This window comes from Aquarana catesbeiana, linkage group LG07 (genome assembly GCF_042186555.1).
Source record: "Aquarana catesbeiana isolate 2022-GZ linkage group LG07, ASM4218655v1, whole genome shotgun sequence".
Taxonomy (NCBI): domain Eukaryota; kingdom Metazoa; phylum Chordata; class Amphibia; order Anura; family Ranidae; genus Aquarana; species Aquarana catesbeiana.
This window is the reverse complement of record NC_133330.1, coordinates 303394834-303416993: the sequence shown is the minus strand read 5'-3', so window position 1 is coordinate 303416993 and position 22160 is coordinate 303394834. Positions and strand designations below refer to the sequence as shown.

Sequence of the window (22160 nt, the reverse complement as noted above, 5' to 3'; positions counted from 1 at the left end):
GATGAAGAGGCACTAATAGGCACTGATTGGCAGCACTGGAGGGGTACTAATTAGTAGAACTGGTGGGCACTGATAGGTTAGCGTAGGCTTAATAAATTTGATACCTACATGGACGTGCATAGGTTTGTACGAAAATTGAATATCAAACGTTATATGAGTTCCAACCCCGTTAAGACCAATAGATTGACCTCTATGTAATTTTGCCACTCAGGACTTTCTAATGCGTCTTTATTCAAGGTGCCTTGGCTCCCTCCCTGAAGGTTTTTAGGGATGTGGTGCTTAGTGACTTTGATAAAATGCCTGTCAAAAAGGTTAAGTCAAATAGGGATATGGAGGCTGGTTTGGACTCCCTTTGTGAAAATAAAGAGTTGGTTATCAGACCAGCTGATAAGGGGGGTGGGGGGAATTGTGATATTGGAGCGTGAAGACTATATGTCTGAGATGAATAGATTTTGGGTGACAAGGATACATATACCTTACTACCCTCAGATGCTAAGGTTATATACCTAAAGGAATTGGAAATCCTTATCCAGAGAGGTTTCGAACAAGTTATTTTGGATAAAAAAAGAAAAACTTTTTTTGGTTCCTAGTGCACCTCGTACACCTATTGTGTACTATTTACCCAAAATACGTAAACATTCTACCTGCCCCCCGGGATGTCCAATAGTGAGTGGTATTGATTCCATCACGTCCCGGGTGGGCAAGCATATTGATTTTTATCTTCAACCTCTGGTGTTTAAGATGCCTTCACACATCAAGGACTCTCGTCATGTGATTAATCTTTTGTCAGAATATATCCCTAAATTAGGAACGTGGATGGTAACGGCAGATGTTACCTCCCTTTATACTGTAATTCCACATAATTTGGGTTTATTTGCTGTGGAGTACTTTCTCAGGCAGGACTCGGGCTTGTTAGATGAGCAGATTTGTTTCATCATTGAATTGCTTGAGTATGCGGCATTGCATAATTATTTCTGGTTTAATGATCAATTTAATACTTCAACTTTCTTCAAGAGTACTGACAGGAATTCATACATTTCGATTGAAAGCTGCCATCATGAGTTATGGCTTAAATCGGTACCGAAAAGTCAGTTCATATGGTTGATGCTAAATTGTACCAATGAGAGTGAATTTTTGCTGCAAGTAAAAACTTTGACCGTGCGTTTTGAAGAAAACGGCTACTCAAAGGAACTGCTCAGTCATACTCTTGAAGAAGTTGTTGGTATGGAGAGAGGAGATTTGCTCAAACAGAAACCCCCCCGTACAGATAGGGTACCAATGGTTTCTTTTATTACTACCTTTTCCGTGCAACACATGAATGTCAAAAAAATGATCAGCAAACATTGGCACATCCTGGGTAATGACCAGATTTTAAAAGCAGTGTTACCTGATAAACCTCAAGTCATCTACAAGGGAACCCCTGCCCTTAGGGCTAGAGTGGCACAAAATATTTTCAATCCTTCACCTATTAAAAGAGTTTCTTTCAAGATCTTTACGGCTTTTATCAATATAGGAGGTGTAGGGTTTGCTCTCTCAATGGTTGTAGACATAGGAGAACACAAAAGTTTACTTCATTCAGTACCTCCACCGAATATGGTATCAAACCGTTCATTACTTGTTCCACCGAGGGGGTGGTTTACCTGCTCCAATGTCCTTGTGGACTTCAATATGTGGGCAGGATAAAACATCCCATCTCGCTGAGACGTAATGAACATATCACTAGTATAAAAAATGGTTTTCTCAAGCATTCAGTTTCTAAGCAGCATTATTTCACAGCTCATGATAAAAATCCTGCCAAAACTATTTCCCTTGGGATTGATAAATTCTGCCTCCAATGGAGAGGGAGCTCTTTGGTGCGAGGTATCTCTAGGCTTGAAATGTCATGGATATATAGAATTAAGTGTTATGTGCCTTTTGGGCTTAACGTCGATGTGGACGTGAATGCCTTCATTGACAACTCATAATGGTGTTCACCGAAATATTGTATGATAACATTATCCTATGACTATGGTTGTGAACTCTATGTGAGTCCTGGGTGGCCTTTACCTTATATGTCATCTTTTATTTATTAATACATTTTTTTATTTCGGGATATATATTTTTTATGTATATTATCTAAATTTTGGTAATATATATATATTCACCAATATGATTTTCACACATATGCATATGCATGTTTTTTTATGTTTATGTATGTGTATAGTAAGCATAGTTCGCCATCCATATATCTTTGTTTTTATAATTTCCCTGTGCCTTCTAAACCTCGAGACATAATGTGTCTTGTTTTTCAATAAAGTTTTTGTTTTCAATGTACCGCTCTTTTGCTTCCTATTAGAGGACTGGTTTCCCGCCTCCCAGGGCTCAGATCGAGGCGTGGCTCCGTTCCCACACTATATAGCGTGATGACTCAGTACGTCGCCTGTTCCCTGAGACAACATCAGTATATGACGAAACGAGCGTAGGGAGGTTGACGTGCTGACGTCATCGCGCCTATCTGGTGTACATGTGTTCGCAAGCCGGCCGGCTGTGCTTTCTATGATTGTTATTTCCACTTTCGTGAAAGTGCATTTTTATTAGTTTAAATAAATCTTTGTTACAATTTTACACTATGAAGAGTCTTCTTGCTTTTCCGGGTAACGTCTGATCCACCGTCCTGGTGGTTGATGCTCAAGTTTCCCTGGTCGTTTTTGGTGTCCTATTCAAGTGGCCCTCCCTGTGGATTTCCAGTATCTCCCTGGACAGAGGCCCTGGCTGGGTAATTAGCCGCAGGCTTGCCTTTTGGTAAGCGTGCATTCTATGTGGTGGAAGTGCACTGTCTTTGAGAGGTGTATTTCACCGAGAACCTACATTGATGTTCCATATGGACTGTTGATCAATTTTCACGTTATTTTTGGTTTAGTTCACTCACCTTTATTGCTGGGACTTTTTTTTTTTGCTTTATATTTTATTTTAGCGCTGTCACATTGTATTTTGTTATCTGTATTTCTGTGTATCACATTTTTGATAGCTGCTTTATATATATTTTTTATTTAGGTTTTTGGTTTTCTTTAGCGAGGTAACTTCTATTTTATCGATGGACTCGGCGATCACAGGGTGCGCCGCGGGGGGGGCACGCGAGCAGCATGATTACGGGAGGAAGTCTATGGACGCCCTCTCGGCACCGGAAGCTATAGCCCTCTTTTGGCTATAGCACAGGCAGAAATTGGCTAACAGACCAAGCTTTCAAACAAAAATGTCAGAGGGCTGGTAAAAACCATTTAACACTTACAGTGATGCTTACAAAGACTGTTTCTGTAACTCCCTACAAATTGTTAGCTGGAGTTTGGTTGTAATTTGTTAGTCAAGTCCATCTTAATCTACATCTAACACTACCCTCTCCCCTGACTGACAATGCTGCTGACCAAAGGTATCTCTGTTGTGTTGACAATCAGGACAGGAAGTGGACCGGATTGGCCAGATGGGAGAAGCGACCGGATTGGGCGGGAGAAGACGGGGAAGTCAACCGCAACCTGAATGGGGTAAGTGCGGGGCTGGCTGGCGTGCCAGCGGGCTGGAGTAAGTGCGGGGCTGGCTGGTGGGAGAGCAGGCTGGGGTAGGTGCGGGGCTGGCGGGCGAGCGGGCTGGGGGGTGGAGGGTTTGTTTGCCGTCCCCCCCCAAAAAAATGAAAAATGGATCACCAGCCGCAACTGCTTATAGTAATACATGTAAATAAAGTCATATGCTTCTGTATATCATCCATAAATCCTGAATATGGCTGATACATTGCACAGTGTTCATCCAAAAGCGTTAAATTATAGTCCTGTCACTCCATTGGGGTATACCCTACACCTGTTGAACCAACATGTTTTGAAAACTATTTTCATATCTTCACCAGGGATACAGGCATGCCGGTTATCTCCACTGTGTCAACTACTATATCAACCAATACTTAAAAGAAAGATCAAGGTGCTTCTCCTCTGGTCCCTCCAGGCCCATAAGGAGGACCCTCCCCAGGGATGCCCCAGGAATGCTCCAGACCATAGATCATCAACTTCTCACCAGAGAGGCAGCACTGTTGAAGGGAGACATTTATGCCTTCTTCGGGTAACATATTCACACTGCCCCCTGGTGATCTGTTGGTGTATTGCGATCCCTTGTGTGCACATGGGTTACTCACTGAAGGAGTGGGAACTTTAGCTACTTTGCATGTTTAATGTATAAAGGGATGTTGGCACAGTCCTGTGCAAATTCCTGTTCCTGTTCTAGGAATATATTACAATTTTGTTTTTGGGTTTAATACAGATTTAAGGCATGGTTATCCCAAGTTAGCATGTCCACTCAAAATGCATGTGGGGACTAACTGTTAATTCTAATGTACATTGTATTTTAACGTTTCACAGAAATTGCTATAAAATGAATTCCTTGTGTAAATCTAGTAACATTTTACCTTGCATTCATCTAGAATCACATTTCTTTCAAGTAATTTGTTTCCTTCAAGTTTGTGGCCATTCCATCCTTTGAAGGTAAGCGGTGTGTCTCCTCCTAAGACCGGAGTGTTCAGGCAGTGGATGGTGATGGTGTGGACAGCCTCGGAGCTCAGCAAATGGAGAAAATTCATCTGGACTTTGCCCACATTAAACTCCAGCTGGTTAAAACAGAAAATATTGGTTAGGACAGAGCGTACTCTCAGCACGGTAAGTGGTTTGCACAGGGCCGCATATATTTGGCGTGAAGGCCCACATGCCAAGAGGCCGCATATGTGTGTTCGGCTGGCTTGAAGAAGATAACTCTAAACTGGTAACCTGTAAAGGCTTTTAAAGCGTTGCTTACAGAGATTCCTTAAATACCGTAGCTTGGCGCCATTCTATGTGCATGCGCAATTTTAACGTGTGACATGTTAGGTATCTATTTACTCGGCGTAACACTATCTTTTATATTTTACCAAAAAATGGGAATTATATTGTGTTAGTGTGCATTAAAATTAATTAAAGTGTATTATTTTCAAAAAAATTGTGTTTGAAAAACCGCTGTGCAAATACCATGTGACAGAAAAAATGTCTATGAACATAAACATAAAACCCACTATGTTTAAGGGTTCTAAGTAATTTTCTAGCAAAAAATACAGATTTTTACATGTAAACAAAAAGTCATAACAAGCCTGGTCTTAAAGTGGATATTTTACCTTTGTCACAGTAACTGGTGATAAACATGTCTGTCCTCCAGCTGTAAAGTTACAGAAGACCTCTATAGCATCTGATGGACATCCAAGATTCGGGTCAATCCAGTACTTTCCTAAAAATAAAATAAAAAATGCGTGGTTTAGAAAAAAAGTGTGTACATTCATAAAATAATTAGGACATATACACTGTTTATAGGTGGCATAGTGGCTTAGGCAGGCCATACACGGTTTGAATCTCAGCTGGTTCAGCAAGAACGGACAAGATTTGAATCATGTATGGGCAAGCTGAATGTATGATCAATCAACTTGGATACAACCAGCATGTCGGTGGTTGCAGGAAAGAGATTTTCTCCATGTATGGCCAGCCTTACTGGTTAGTGCTTATGCCATGTAGTGCTCAATTCTCTGCCAGGACACCATCTGTAGGAGTTTGCATGGGTTTCTTCTGGGTACTCCAGTTTCCTCCCACACTCCAAAGACATGCTAGTAGGTTAATAGCCTCCTGTCTAAGTTGGCCCTAGTATGTGTGTAAAAATTAGAGAAAAGCCCCGGAAGACCTACTTCGTAAAAAAAATTGGCCAAAAAATTCTATGGTTCTACGGAAAAAGGCTTTCGATCAGACACGGTGCCCAAAGAGCTGGTCCACAGAGTTGGATACGACTGAATAGTTAGACACACACACATATACTCTATATACACACTGTTTATAGACCACTCATCAATGGTGATAGGAAATTTTCAATGTTGGTTACCAGGCTACATACCGTACAATAAAAGTAATGTTAAATTTTTTCTATGGATAAAAGGAAACAGTCTTACAGATCACAGAAGTGTTCCAGCAATGAACTATAACGGTGACAGTAATGCTTGATGATAAGTACTTGCATGCATTACTGTCAGCATTATTTCACACAAAGGAAGCAATACAAAGAGAACACAATACTTTTTAACACAAGTACGTGGTACAGCAGGCATATATCAGGAATATGAAATGTTTGGGTAACATATTCTTTAAAGAGAAAAATGAGTTAAGCTGGCCATACACTAAAAGAATTTGGTTTGAAGATTTTCTTCTTAACGTTCGTTTGAATTTATAATCATTAGCGGGGTCAAACTGGTGTTCATTTTCCACCACAGTGGCGAGAATATTTGAAGGAGCAGGATGGAAAAATTTTCTCCAGCAAACTAATTTCTAACAGTGTGTGTGGTTTTTGTTTGGGAAAGTCCATTCATTCCCAAATCGAATGTTAAAAGTATACTTTATTTAAAGTACGGTATTTTCGAAGGACTTTGGTCATGTCTTCAAATGTACTGATGAGAGTTTTTGTAGAAATGTTCATACAAACGTTCGTATTAATATTTGTTCACAAACCTACTGGTGTATGGACAGCTTGGTACATTCCTATTCTGTGCTAATGAGGAAATAAATAATATTTATTTATAAATAACTATTTATTTGCAGAATATTAATTTATTCTGGCCATTGAATTGAATGAATGCTCAAACACTAAAAGCGCCTAGCGTTTAAGCGTGTTAACATGCGTTTAGGCACATCCGGTGTTTTTTTCTACGAAAACGCTTCTCTCCTGAATGCACAATTGACATTTTTTGTCCTGCCTCTATATACCTGTAAATGCCCATGTGTACATGGACACAAAGACTAATGCCCCGTACACACGGTCGGATTTTCCGATGGAAAATGTCCGATCGGAGCGTGTTGTCGGAAATTCCGACCGTGTGTGGGCTCCATCGGACATTTTCCATCGGATTTTCCGACACACAAAGTTGGAGAGCAGGAGATAAAATTTTCCGACAACAAAATCCGTTGTCGGAAATTCCGATCGTGTGTACACAAATCCGACGGACAAAGTGCCACGCATGCTCAGAATAAATAAAGAGATGAAAGCTATTGGCCACTGCCCCGTTTATAGTCCCGACGTACGTGTTTTACGTCACCGCGTTCAGAACGATCGGATTTTCCGACAACTTTGTGTGACCGTGTGTATGCAAGACAAGTTTGAGCCAACATCCATCGGAAAAAATCCTAGGATTTTGTTGTCGGAATGTCCGAACAAAGTCCGACCGTGTGTACGCCCTATAACACAGAGGGGTGATTAGAAGCAGAAAAAAAAGATGCCAAACACCCTTAAAGTGGCTTTAATTTTTTATTTATTTTTAGTTAAATAACAAACATGTTATACTTACCTGCTCTGTGCAGTGGTTTTGCAAGGATCAGCTCCGACCTCTTCTTTTCGGGTCCCCTGCTGGCACTCCTGGCTCTACCCCCTCGAGCAGTGCCCCCAGAGAAATCCGCTTTGCCTGGGGGCACCACGTGTGCTTGCTCCTGAGCTGCTACTCTATGCGTCCATAAAACACATAAGATACATAGGCCGCGGCTCGGCCTCACCCCCTCCCATTCTCTCCTCCTTGGCTCACTGGTTGTGACTGACAGCAAAGGGAGCCAATAGGAAGTAGAGTTTTGGGACAGCCGAGGCTATTGTGAACTTGGCTGGATTGGAGGTAGCTCACCAAAGGTTTTTTACCTTCATGCATGGTAAAAAACCTTCAGCCTTTACAACAACTTTAAAAGCAGTGTGAGCCCCATATGTGCAGTACAGGCAGAGATCAACGGGAGTTACAAGTTTACAAGATTTATGGCAAGAACAGGCAAGTATTTTTCTGTACGTGGACAAACACTCCCAATGGTATATTTAACAAATGAAAAAGGAGCAAACACTAGAAGTTTGCTTCAGTGAGCTGGGATGTGACAAAACAGGCTTGAATACATACCATCTGCCACTTTGCGTTCACAGTCGAGCAAATCGCGACAAATTCTCGCTGGATTGTCCCGGGTCCCGGGTGGGTTCTTTATACTGTGCATCAAATCAGTCAGGTAGTGGAGCGTTTTAAAGATCTCTGTGCTGAAATCCAGTATCGATACTTCAGTATTCTGATAGCTCTGGTCAGTAGTAGCAGTGTTGAATGGAGGGTAAGAAAGGGTAAAAAATATGGCATAAAGGAGAAGTGTGAGCAGACCAATCAGAAGTCAAACAGGAGGGCAACCCAGGAGGAGCATAATAGGAATAATTTAATAGAATCCAAGAGAGGAGAGTTAAGTTCATACAAGAAGAAGAAGACCGTGTTGCAATAACATTTGGGGGGAAAAAAAGAGAAAAGAAAAATTAGAATATAAATAAAAATGTTCACATCACTGCACAGAAATACTACAATCCATTTTTTACATGATGTAAATTTCTTTTTTATGCAGCCCAGAAGTTTTTTCCCGTTTTGGACACATCAGGGAAGGGTTAGTGTCCCCGCTGAGACACTTTGTTTCTACTTTGATTACAATTGTAACATTTTAGGGGGTTTCATGCTGATCCGCTGCGGTCTGGCCACAACACAGTGTACCTGCTTTTTCCGTGTGCGTTATCTGCACTTTGCTATAGACTTCTATTAGAGCAGTAAAAATCAGTAATTCCTTTTGGAGAGAGGCTCTAGATGGAATTACATGAATCTTTGCACACTAGTACCTCTACTATCTTGGGGCAGTTTAGCAATTATTGGCAGGTTATTTTGTTTAGATAAGTACTGACCAAGTAACTACTGGTCATATATACAATGCTAAACACTTGCAACTACTCCATAGGGAGATATAATCATTCTCTTTTGGGGTTCATGTTATATAAACAAACAAAATCTCTTTAGGCCCCTTTCACACTGTCGGACCGATCAGGTCCGCCTGTCAGTTTTGTCGGCGGACCTGAACGAGTGCTCCATGCTAGTCTATGGAGCAACGGACCCGATCCACTAAAATCAGACGGATGCCCCTACGTTCGCATCCGTCCTTGGTGGATCGGATAGGGTGAGATCTGATGAAAAAGGACATGCTGTCCGTTTTTGTCAGATCTCTCCATAGTAACCAGCGGTGCTCGACAAGCCCCTCCCCGCTCAGTGAGCAGAGAGGGACCTGTCATCTGCCGGCTCAGCGGAGATCAATGGAGAGATCTCCGGCTGAGCTGGCGGACAGAGGCGGACTCCGAGGCAGCGGATATATGTATATATATATATATATATATATATATATATATATATATACACATCAAGGAATATACAATACAATTAAATATATTGAGAATAGTAATCAACAATAAAAAATAAAATATGAAAAAATAAAAAGAAGGAGAAAGGGAGGAAAAAAAAGAAGAAATAAAGAAGAGTAGAAGAAAAGGTGGATTAAGATATGCTGGGTGTTACATGAATGGTTGATGTAACCTTATAATTTTAGAGAGAGGAAGTAAAGAATTATCAATATTAAATGTGTTGGTAAAGTCAAGCCATGGAGACCAGATTTGTAAAAAGTTAGAATGGTGATCAAGTAGGATAGGTGTTAATTTTTCCATGGTGCCCATAATTCTTTGCTTCACTTCTCTAACATTCAGAGATGGAGTTCTCCAGGCTTTAGCAATAGTTTGTCGTGTGGCCAAAAAAATAAAAGAGATCAATTTTCTCTCAGGTTTTCTAAAGCTCAGGTATGGTTTATGTAGTAAGGCTTCCCATGGGTCCAGATTTATGGGTTTGTTAAAAGTTTTTTTAATCTTATAAATTTGTGTCCATAATTTCCGGACAACAGGGCATTCCCACCAGATGTGTAATAAATTTCCTCTAGAATTACACTCTCTAAAGCAAAAGGGGGGGGGAGATTGAAGGGGAAATATGCATTATTTTGTTGGAGTCATATACCAGCGAAGGAGTGTTTTATATGCATTCTCTTGGGCTAGACTAGCATTAATTGAACATTTAGCTACATTGGTCCAGATTTTACTCCAGTGATATCTAAAGAATCTCCCAGATCAACTTCCCAAGCAAGAGCATAGGCAGGTTTACTAATTGATTGGGAAGAAATTTTTGAAGCGTAAATAAGAGAAACAATGCCAGGGGAATGTGGATTTAATTTGCATATTTTTTCAAAAGGTGTTAAGAGGGTCAGACATGTTATGGAAGGAGAGAGAAGGGTATTTATAAAATCTGTAATTAAAATTAAGCGTGATGATTCTGATAGAGGAAGATGCCAATGTTTCGAAAGATAAGATTGTGTTTTGATCCCTTCTAACAATAAGAGGTCATGTATAAATTTAACATTTTTATTAAGCCGCCAAATAACATTTTCAGAATCCTCCATGGCTGGGAGGAATATAGGGTTGTTAAGAATCCCAGGTAAGGGAAGATGTGGAGATATCAGATGACTAGAGTATTTAAAACGGTTAAACTGCACGTTTGACTGCATCTGGTGTAAATGAGCCATTATCCAATGAGGTGTAAATGAGCCATTATCCAAACTATGCAACTGATTCCCAGTTTAGTTACAGCTAAAACTGACATAAATTTTTCTTCATTCAGTTAAATTATAATATTTACAAATTCTAACGAAAAATGTATTAACTAGCATCTTACCTCCATCCGCAGTGCTGCATGTGATTCCATCAGGGCCTGAATAGCAGAATTCATATCCACCAGTCTCTGTAATGAGGAGGCAACACAATTCTTTAATATTAAACAATACCGTACCTACAAAATAGCACAAAAATGGTGTACAAGATACATTTACTGAATCGGTTAACCTATGACACTGATTTACTGTACACATGAGTATAGGCATATAGGTATACATGCAGCTTATTGCATTGATATTGATAAAACATATCAAGCATTATTTTCATTGGGCTATTTATGGCTGGTCTGAATCTTGTAAGTAAAGTCAAATTTATAAGTAAAAGTGCAAATTTTTAAAAATCATACAAAATTTGTTATATGAACTTCTATTTCAGGCTGGGTTCACACTATAGAACGCAGCGGCTCACAGCAGGAGTCCAGTGCGTCTCCATTCACCATATCAGGTCCAATTTCAGCCTGAATTTTGGGCTGAATTCGGACCTGAAATGGACCAAAAGATGCACAGGACTCCTGTGTAATTTGCACCGGAGCCACTGCGGAGATGTGTGAACCGGCTCCATAAAGAGCCGGTCACAATCTCCTGCTATGCGAATTGGATCCGGAGAACCCCACATCTAATTCGCAATAGTGTGAACCCAGCCTAAAGCAACACTCCAGCTAAAAATAACAATATAAAAATGAATAACAAAACAAAAAAAAATAATAATAATAACAATTCCACAAGACCAAATCAAGTGCCTGTAATTATTATAGCAGCACTACTATCATAAAGTTTTATGATCAGCTTTCATGTGTATGTAGTACACATAAGTAGTAGGTTATTGACAGATGATGTGAGAAGACAGTCCCAGAAACCGCAGATGGAAATCTTGCTATGTTGTATCAAAACACCCCACTGCAATCTGTGCAACACGCTCCCCTGCGGAGTTTACACTCACCAGAGGGTTGTATGAATCAGGCATGGGTTGATAAAACACAGTATTCCTCAGCGACAAGGGAAGTTTCACAGCATATCCATCGGTTCCTTGGGAAGTCGAATGACGAAACTAGTCAGGGAGTTACCTTGCGACGACCGGACATGACCAGTGCGTTCCACGGCCAGGAAGAGACACACCAGAAAGCAAGCAGTGGATGCTGCTCCCTGTTTTAATGTGCGTCACCCCTACCTAGAGCTGTGAGGATTGCCTTTCTATTTGACTACAATACCTTTTGGATAAGCTGTGACTGCTGAAGATGTATGGAAATACTTTTAATAAATAAAAGTGAGAAGACGGAATTATACTATTGGAAGTTTATTTTACCCTGAGAACCAATGGATATGCTGTGATACTACCCTTGTCACTGAGGAATACTGTGGTTTATCAACCCATGCCTGATACATACAACCCTCTGGTGAGTGTAAACTCCGAAGGGGAGCGTGTTGCACAGATTGTGGTGGGGTGTTTTGATACAACATAGCAAGATTTCCATCTGCGGTTTCTGGGACTGTCTTCTCACATCATCTGTCAATAACCTACTACTTATGTGTACTACATACACATGAAAGCTGATCATAAAACTTTATGATAGTAGCGCTGCTATAATAATTACAGGCACTTGATTTGGTCTTGTGGAATTGTTATTATTAATTTTTTTGTTTTGTTATTTATGCGTTTGCATTTTAGGCGGCAGCTGTTTATTATTATTATTATCACATAGTGATGACCTTTATGGTTACAAGTGTGGAAGGTCTATTGTAAGAAACCTGATATATCCTTAGCACTGAGATAGTGGAAGGAGGCCGTTTAGTCACTGTATTTTTTTAAATAAAAATGAATAGCCTATTAAAAAAACTAAACATGCTTTTGCTGCAATATTCAACTTCAATCCAGAGATTTCCACTTTCTGCCACTAGATGTCCTCAGTCTCATGGCCAGCATCACGCAGCCTACTTCCTCTAAACCCAGTTCGTTCTGGACACGCCAACTGCCTGTGACTGGACAGTGGAAAGAGAAGCAGCACAGTAATAAGCTAATCTCTCTGTTTTCTCCTCCTATCAGTATATTTCTTGTCAGCACATGAACTGATTGGCTCCTTGTTACTGCTTCTTCCTCTCACACTCAATCTCTACTGTACAGAGATTGCGAAAGGCTGATACCAGGTCGAATTCAGGTACTTCACTGCAATATTCATTAATGATGTACTAAGGATTACAGATCCACATTCATTTGTGTCTTTCATATCTACACGGAGTCCAGCTTTAAGCAATTGTTTCAGGACATAGCTAAAAAAATTCTGAAGCCTCGTTCTCACTTGCGGACAAGAGATGGTAAAAACAGGTGGTTGATCCATGGTTGTACCAGCTACCAACTGCCCACCTTAAGCTAACATGACAGCCAAAGGGAGTGGTACAAATGCTACCCTATAAAAGGAGGAGGAACAAAATGTTACCCCAGCTCCACTGCCAATATAAAAGTCCACGAACTGTGATCCGGTGCTCTAGCCAAGGCGTTCAGGCCACACAGGTGCAATATTTGAATTAGGAAGGCTGGCAACTAGGATGCTCTTGAATAAAAGTACTAGATTTGTTACATGGATACACGGGTACATGGATACACGGGTACAGGTTATATTCTGACACATTTCGACTATGAAGCCTTCATCAAAGCATGATGAAGGCTTCATAGCAGAAACACGTCAGGATATAGCCTGTACCCGTGTATCCATGTAACAAATACAGTACTTTTATTCAAGTCCAAGTTGCCAGCCTTCCTGATTCATATGCTACCCTATGTTGCATTAAACAGACCAGTACCACCACCAACCCATTCAAGTGAATAGGGCCACATGACAACCAACCTGCAACTGCTTGTAATGTATACAGTTGCAGTGCTGCAGGAATTTGAGGGTCAAAATAGGCATCCAGAAGGTGACATATCACCTCCCAGCTGATTGTTAATTTCCCAATGAAAGCGATCCACTGTGGATCACTTTTCTGGAGGGCAACACCAGTGTAAACCAATCCTAAGGGATAAAGAAGAAGACATGCTGTATTCAGTTTTGACCGATTTAAATCGAAGTTTTGACATTTAACCTTTAACTTACAGTTCGTCCTGGAGCACCCGGTGGACCCTAAAACAAGAAGATATATGGTAAAGAAAATGCATTTATCAAATATTAATAACTGTTGAATAATATTTGCAAATGGAATCTCTATCTGGGCTACAATAAAGACACATGTTCAACGTGCGTCTAAAGATAAAACTTTTTTTTTTAACCGCTTACCGACCAGGCACCGCATTTTTACTGCAGCAGAATGGCACGGCTGGATGAAACGGTGTTACCTTGCATCACTTCGCCTCTTGGCGTGTGTCTGACCCCGATGCGAGTGCCCGGCGGGTGCAATGACCGCTTGTGACAGATCCCCGGTTCTTTCAGGGGAGAGGAGACAGATCATGTGTTCATACTATGTAAGAACACCGATCTCTCTCTCCTTCTAGACAGTCCCATCCCCCCACCGTTAGAACACACACTAGGGAACACAGTTAACCCCTTGATCGCCCCCTAGTGTTAACCCTTTCCCTGCCAGTGACATTTACACAGTAATAAGTGCATTTTTATAGCACTGATCGCTGTATAATTGTCAATGGTTTCAAAAATGTGTCAAAAGTGTCAGATGTGTCCGCCATAATGTCGCAGTCCCGATAAAAATCGCAGATCGCCGCCATTACTAGTAAAAAAAAATAATTTAAAAAATGCCATAAATCTATCCCCTATTTTGTAGACGCTATAACTTTTGCGCAAACCAATCATTATACGCTTATTGCGATTTTTTTTACCAAAAATATGTAGAATAATACATCAGCCTAACTGAGGAAAACATTTTTTTTAATAAAAAATGTGGTATATTTATTATAGCAAAAAGTAAAAGATATTGTGTTTTTTTCAAAATTGTCGCTCCTCTTTTGTTTATAGCGCAAAAAATATAAACCGCAGAGGCGATCAAATACCACCAAAAGAAAGCTCAATTTGTGGGAAAAAAAGGATGTCAATTTTGTTTGGGTACAGCGCCGCACGACCGTGCAATTGTCAGTTAAAGCAACGCAGTGCCAAATCGCAAAAAATGGCCTAGTCATTGAGCAGCCAAATCTTCCGGGGCTGAAGTGGTTAAACAGCTTTGGATAGAGTAGGGAAAGATTAACATTCATTGGGCTATTTTTACTGTTTGTGTCCCGCTGGGCAGATATCTCTTCACTTCACTGATGTCTTATTGAACACAACTCTCACAGTGTTAGTTCTGCCTGTGCTGCCTCACAACACCCAATCAGATTCCAAGTTTTAAATTCCAGGACAAGTCTAGTGGGTTGTTGGGAGACCACACAGACAGCGGAGTGTACTGATAATTAGCGATATGATGCCCATTATGTGGTATGTTATACTTACAGGAGGACCAGGCTGCCCTCTTGGTCCTTGAGGTCCCTAATAAGACAGAAAACAGAATGATCTCCATAAATTGTAATAATCATCTAATGATCATAATGATAATGGAGATGTGAAGAATCAAAGACAGGGAATTTTCAGATATTGATGCTTATTTCAGATCTGGCAGATCTTTATCACATTTAACATTAGGCTGAACATACAGTACTTAGGAAAATTGGGCAACCCAACAACTCAAGATTTTCAAATGATAACAGGTGGGCAAATCTGCAACTGTTTTTGCCATCTATGAGTGCTTGGAAGTCACAGTAAAAACTCACATTGTGTAAGGAACAGCAGGAGCAGGTGGTTGAGTACTGCAAACGATTGCTAACACTGTCCTCATTTGACCTTCATACCTGGCTGTTTGATAGCCAAAAAGTCAGTACAAGCCCATACATTGGCTAATTATTGACAATAAAACAGTATTAAACCCAAACCCTTAACAGTCATTAGATGTGGGGGCTGCATTATTTACTTTTTTAGGGCATTTTTTCCCTCTGTTTTCACCTGGTGATCTGGCCAGTATTACCCCTCCTGTATTGTAGTGCCCCCCACTCTGGATGACGGAGCACAGGGGGCACCTTTGGACAGCAGCATTGTCAGTCTGGAGAGAGGGGAGTGTTAGATGGACTACCAACAAATTGAAGCCAAACTCCAGCTAACACTTTATAAGCAGTTTCCTTTTGGTATAAAGTTTTTACATAAATAAAAGCTGACCATTGTAAGCACACCTGTGTGAAATGGTTTGCCTCATCTCTGTAACTGATACATTCTGTTGGATTCTTTTGAAAAACAGACTTAAAGTGATTGTAAAGTCTTGTTTTTTTTTTTTTCTATAAAAATAACAAACATGTTATACTTACCTCCTCTGTGCAGTGGATTTGCACAGAGCAGCCCCAATCCTCCTCTTCTCTGGTCCCTCTTCTGTGCTCCTGACCCCTCCCTCCTGTCGAGTGCCCCAACAGCCTGCTATGGGGGCACCCGAGCTGAGTCACAGCTCCCTGTGTCAACTCAGACACAGAGCCACGGTCCAGCCCCCTCTCTCTCCTGACTGGCTGACTGACAGCAGCAGGAGCCAATGGCGCCACTGCTGTGTCCCAGACAATCAGGAGGGAGAGTCTGGGATGGCAGAGACACTCGTGGACATCGCTGGACAGAGATGGGTGTTCCAGTATTAGGGGAGCTGCTGCACACAGAAGGCTTTTTATCTTAATGCATAGAATGCATTAAGATAAAAAAACCTGACCTTACAACCCTTTTAATGGCTGGATCACCCGATGAAAATACAAGAAAGAAAGCTTAAAAATGAAGATGAATGCAGCCATCACACATAAGAATTGGTAAGCTGCAATATAATAAATGTTTGATTTTGGTTTTAATACCGCTTTAAGATCTTAAATAACTTATTTTATTCACAATAGAAAATAGAAAAAGAATCAAATGTTTAAACTGAGAAAATATACAATTTTAAGAAAAAAATAAGGTAATTTTGAAATTAATGGCAGCAAAATATAAGGTCAGGGCTATCCATACAACGGTGTGGCATCCCCTCTTCTTTTAACAACACTCTGTAAACATGCATGCAGGATCACTTCATGTGGTTTCAGGACAGGGGCTGTTGGTCTTATTCCTGGAGGGTTACTCCTCTGTCTTTTTTGGCCTTTGGCGGCGGTTTTAACTATTCTAATTATTTACATCCTGGGCAGCCATATTGGCAATCTTTACATCTGTGACAGATTGGGGTGGCATTCTTGGGTGGGCTCTTTACCATGTACTTTGTTGGTCCCACTAAACATTGCAGCCTCATTGGAAGGTACTTTGTTACACATATTTACTATTTAATATCCTTTTGCAAGTGCCGTTAAAGTCCACTTAGGGGAACCTCTTTTTTCTATATACATTTGTACCATTGGATGTGGCACTGCTCTTTTTACCCTAGGGAAGCAAATCACCACATATTCCTCATTGGAAGGTATGGGTCATCTCTGGTTAAGTTGTAGCATGAGTCCCAGTTATACAGTATTGTATTTTATCGTCTCCTGAAGAAGCAACGTAATGCGAAACACGTTGGGACCCTTGATTACTCATCTGCACAGTACACAGTTACAATACCTCCTTTCCACATACAGCGTTTTTTGTATTTGTCATATTTATATTGTGATATTGGTATATTAGTAATATGAGGTCTGTTTTGTCAGAAGAGACTAATGCCCCGTACACATGGTTGGACTTTGTTCGGACATTCCGACAACAAAATCCTAGGATTTTTTCCGACGGATGTTGGCTCAAACTTGTCTTGCATACACACGGTCACACAAAGTTGTCGGAAAATCCGACCGTTCTAAATGCGGTGACGTAAAACACATACGTCGGGACTATAAACGGGGCAGTGGCCAATAGCTTTCATCTCTTTATTTATTCTGAGCATGCATGGCACTTTGTCCGTCGGATTTGTGTACACACGATCGGAATTTCCGACAACGGATTTTGTTGTCGGAAAATTTTATAGCAAGCTCTCAAACTTTGTGTGTCGGAAAATCCAATGGAAAATGTGTGATGGAGCCTACACACAGTCGGAATTTCCGACAACAAGGTCCTATCACACATTTTCCGTCGGAAAATCCGACCGTGTATACGGGGCATAACAGTGATATATATTAGGGCAGGTTTTCTCAACCAAGGTTCCTTAGAACCCTAGGGTTTCTACAGAGGTTGCTAGGGGGTTCCTTGAGCAATTTGCAATTTCTCCCTCTCAGATAAGTTCCCACTGACACCAATGATCTTTATAAATATCTGTAAGGTGTTCATTCTTCCCAATGACAAGTGTAAGGAGCATTCTTCCCACTGACCATCACACTACTGCATCATGTAGTCATTTTTAGCAGGGGTTCCTTGAGACCAGAAAATTATTTCAAGGGTTCCTTTGTGTTGAAAAGGTTGAGAAAGGTTGTATAAGGGGTTGTCAATGCACAATGCTCTACACCTTATGATGTGGTTTTTAATGATGTGTTTTTAAATGTTCTTATTTTTAACAGGTTTGTTGTGAGTCCTTTTCCTGCATTTTCTTTTGACACCTGAAAAATCTCTATTTTCTTATTTTTTCCCTTTTTTTGCTCATGTACATTGGGATGTGGTGCCATTTGATGTCATGCTTCATCTCTGTGTTTTTATGTACATTTTGCACAGCATCCCAACGTTTTTGGAATTGGGGTTGTATTCAGTTAGGTAACTAAAGTCTTCAACAGTATTCATAACAGCAACCAATTCAAATAGTGATGATTTATGGCATTCAGCAGGCTTCATGCTCTCAATTCTGAAGTCCTTGCTTACACAGCTTTGTTACAATTTACTTTCTTATAGATGATTTTATATTATTATCGCATTGTCACATAAATGTGTTGGCTTACCATTTCCCCCCTGGAGCCCTTTTCGCCACGATTTCCCTAAAATAAATAATAAAAATGTTATACTTCTTTGAAACCAAAGGCTAATAATATGTGTTCAACGCAGTTTTTTTTTGCATGGACTCAGCAGCTGTATTTTTCCTATTATTCAGAGCTTTTAGACTGCATCCAGATTGAGCAATTATCTTAAAACAGAGCTAAACTCATCGATTTAATGGTTTCCAAAAACAGTTACATTTAAGACATGCCATGACTGATAACTATCACATTGCTTGTGCTCTCAACCGAACTGTCAAGCCATCAAATGGCTGGTGTCATAACTGATCACATGTGCAGCACCATAGCAACTGCAGATCAAACAGAGGTCAAGATGGCAAATTCCTTTGCTGTAAAAAGGACAGGAGGGTTTATTTCCTGATTAAAGAGCCCTTACAAGCAACAAGTAAAACCAGTGAGTTGCTAATGTATTTCCACACCTGTGCTAAAATCAGAAAGTCTACTTAGTTTGCAATATTCTGACTCCTGTATCAACCTAATGCATCCACAGCAGACACTAACCACCTCACAGGGTCAGAAGAGGGGAATAGATGAATTCTTGAAGCAAGTGCTATGCAACTTCATTTCTTTTTGCTTCTTGAATCACATTCAGCTTTCCAGGGCAGGCGTGTTTAAAGTGGAAGTCTGGTCTAAATTTAAGTTTAAACCTGCTCCCTCCTGCATTCTAAGCCCTATTTTAACTACCCTGTAAAGGAAAGATATGGATACTTACCTAATCTAAAGGTACCCTTGTCTGATCATGTGATTGGTTCCCAGCACCAGCTTCAGTGTAGAGAAGGGACATTGGACAACGGATGCCCAATAGTAAGTCTAAAGCCTCATACACACGATCGGACTTTCCGATGGGAAATGTGTGATGACAGGCTGTTGGTGGAAAATCCGACCGTGTGTATGCTCCATCGGACAATTGTTGTCGGACTTTCTGCCAACAAATGTTGGCTAGCATGTCTTCAAATTTTTCGCCAACAAATGTGTGTTGTCAGATCTTCCAAGTGTGTACACAAGTCAGTCGGACAAAAGTCCAAAGTACAAACACGCATGCTCGGAAGCAAGGACGAGCCAGAAGCGGTCAGTCTTGTAAACCAGCGTTTGTAATGGAGAATTAACATTCGTGACGTGGCAAATTATGAAATCTCCAAATGCAGGGCACAATTCTCTTCTTCTTTAATGGGATAATAATGAAGCTGCTTTGCTGGTGATACTGATGGAGTTATTGCAAACTAATTTTCAAAGGCTTTTTTTTTCTAGTGATATCAAGAATAATATTATTCTGTTTTTTTTTTTTTATTTGTGCAAGTTACCACAACACCATTATCCTGTAGTTTATAAGATCAAAGATACAACTATGTTGGTGTCCCTTGTCAATTTTACATTGTATTTTTTAAAATGTAACTGCCTACTCCCAAATTGTCATTTGAAGTAAAACACAAGACAAGTATTATTCTCCACAATTTTTTTATTGTGCATTAAAAAAAAACAGACATGCTATCTGCCAATAGAACTTAACCAAAAAGTGCATTCTATGCATCCAAAAATATACCAAATCAAATCATTATTCAACCCAAAAAATAATGTCAAAGCAATAACTCCAAGGCCAATAATAAATAACACGTTATCACCTCCGATTCCGCAACATGTCTGGTTGACGAACGGCCATTCAGAAATTAACTGAAAAGCGCTAAATGAAAAGCGTGAAAAGAAAAGTGCGAATTAACACTCGCCAAACTTCTACTAACATGAAATTAGCAAAGGAGCCCAAAGGATGGCGCTAAAAAGCTGAAAAAACACGTAGTACGTCTAGTACGTCACTACGTTCTTAATTGTTAGCCAACATTTGTGTGACCGTGTGTATGCAAGACAAGTTTGAGCCAACTCCCTTCGGACAAAAGTCCACGGTTTTGTTGGCGGAAAGTCCGATCATGTGTGCAAGGCATAAGAGTGGCATCACCCCGCAGGCACTGCAGCCGTTGTCCCCTGAAGCTGGCCACCTGGGAGATCATGTGACTAGACCAGAGCACCCTTACATAGTTATATAGTTAATCAGGTTGAAAAAAGACACAAGTCCATCTAGTTCAACCATAAAAATAAATAAATAAAAAATAATATCATACAATCCCATATACACAATCCTATACCCACAGTCGATCCAGATGAAGGCGAAAAACCCTAGCAAAGCATCATCCAATTTGCTACCTTACATTAGTAAGTATATAAATCTTTCATTTACAGAGTAGTTAAAATAGGGCTTAGAATGGGGGTGGGAGAAGATTTAGGCTTAGATAAGTTTAGACCAGACTTCCATTTTAAACCTGATTGGTGGTAGCAAAAAAAAAAAAGTACTAGGATATTTTACCTTAGGGTTCTATATGTGAAAAGCAGCAAAAAAAATGTTCCAGCATCACCAGAATGTATCAAAAGAGGAGAAAATACACTTGGAGTGTGCAACTCAGCGCTAAAACCTACTAGCTGTAGGGGATGTATTCTACACATATTGGCTATTATCGGTTAAATCAGTCCAAGTGATAAATCTGAAATTGGAAAAACAGAGGTCATATGTACATTTAAAAAGTTCTTATGCAACTGCTCTCGGTGGTGAGGCTGCTTCAATGGCAGACTGGGAACCCGAAGGCTGTAGAGACAAAATGATTTTGTCTCTGTCCCCAGAATGTATGTTCCAGGATTACCAGATTACCAGCAAAAGGGATAAAGGGAAAGGGATGAACCTTAATACGTCAATGGAAACTAGAAATACTGAGCAGATAGGCCATAGAACTACCTCCAAAAAGGGGCCGTTGATATTAGCTAGTTCTTTCCCAACAGTACAGAGGCCATCAGTCACCCAAGCAGTCCACACACTCTGGCTCCAGTGAAACAGTCTAGAGCAGTGATTCTCAACTCCTGTCCTCAGGACCCACTAACAGGCCAGGTTTGCAAGATAATTGAAATACATCACAGGTGATATAATTTGCTGCTCAGTGATTGCAGTATTCTAGTCTGCATCTCTCCAAGGTAATACTTAAAACCTGGCCTGTTAGTGGGTCCTGAGGACAGGAGTTGAGAACCAATGGTCTAGAGGATGTCTTTTTGAGATTTGTTGCTTGAAGGATTTCAGCACTGAATGTCCAGTAATCCAGGGGGAAACTGTCCCAGTCTAAGCTGCTTCTGGCTCTTACATAGTCATCAGGAATTCCCTTAAGGTCGGTACTTGCAATTGTCCAGGAAAGCTGCCACTTTCCAGCTTATGACCGATACGGTCCAGTGAGTGAGGCTACCCTTCTCTGTTTCAGGTTCCCTTGGTGAAGTCCTGCAGTCAGTTTCAGAATAGATCCAGGTCTTCGGGTTTTACCACAACTGAGACCTCACAGAACAGCAGCACAGTCTACAGGCTGCTTCAGGGGCAAAAACCCCCCTGAGGCTTGGAACTATCCTTGATGTGGAAAGATCAGGCTCAACAAGGCTCTAGACCAGTGATGGCGAACCTTGGCACCCCAGATGTTTTGGAACTACATTTCCCATGATGCTTAAGCAATTTGCATTGTAGTTGAGCATCATGGGAAATGTAGTTCCAAAACATTTAGGGTGCCAAAGTTCGCCGTCACTGCTCTAGACTATTTATTATCAGCTCC

At 40.6% G+C, this 22160-nt stretch overlaps 1 protein-coding gene across 1 annotated transcript in view; it reads right to left on the bottom strand.

Moving 5' to 3' along the window:
* COL24A1 (collagen type XXIV alpha 1 chain) overlaps positions 1–22160 on the bottom strand; it is a 418688-nt gene that overhangs the window by 4735 nt on the left and 391793 nt on the right. The window contains exons 53-59 of the mRNA XM_073593602.1: positions 18481–18516; positions 15035–15070; positions 13697–13723; positions 10613–10678; positions 7949–8117; positions 5162–5271; positions 4427–4624 (exon numbers count right to left, since the gene is read on the bottom strand). Coding sequence (XP_073449703.1) covers positions 4427–4624; positions 5162–5271; positions 7949–8117; positions 10613–10678; positions 13697–13723; positions 15035–15070; positions 18481–18516 — 642 coding nt within the window. The remainder of the gene's footprint in view (positions 1–4426; positions 4625–5161; positions 5272–7948; positions 8118–10612; positions 10679–13696; positions 13724–15034; positions 15071–18480; positions 18517–22160) is intronic.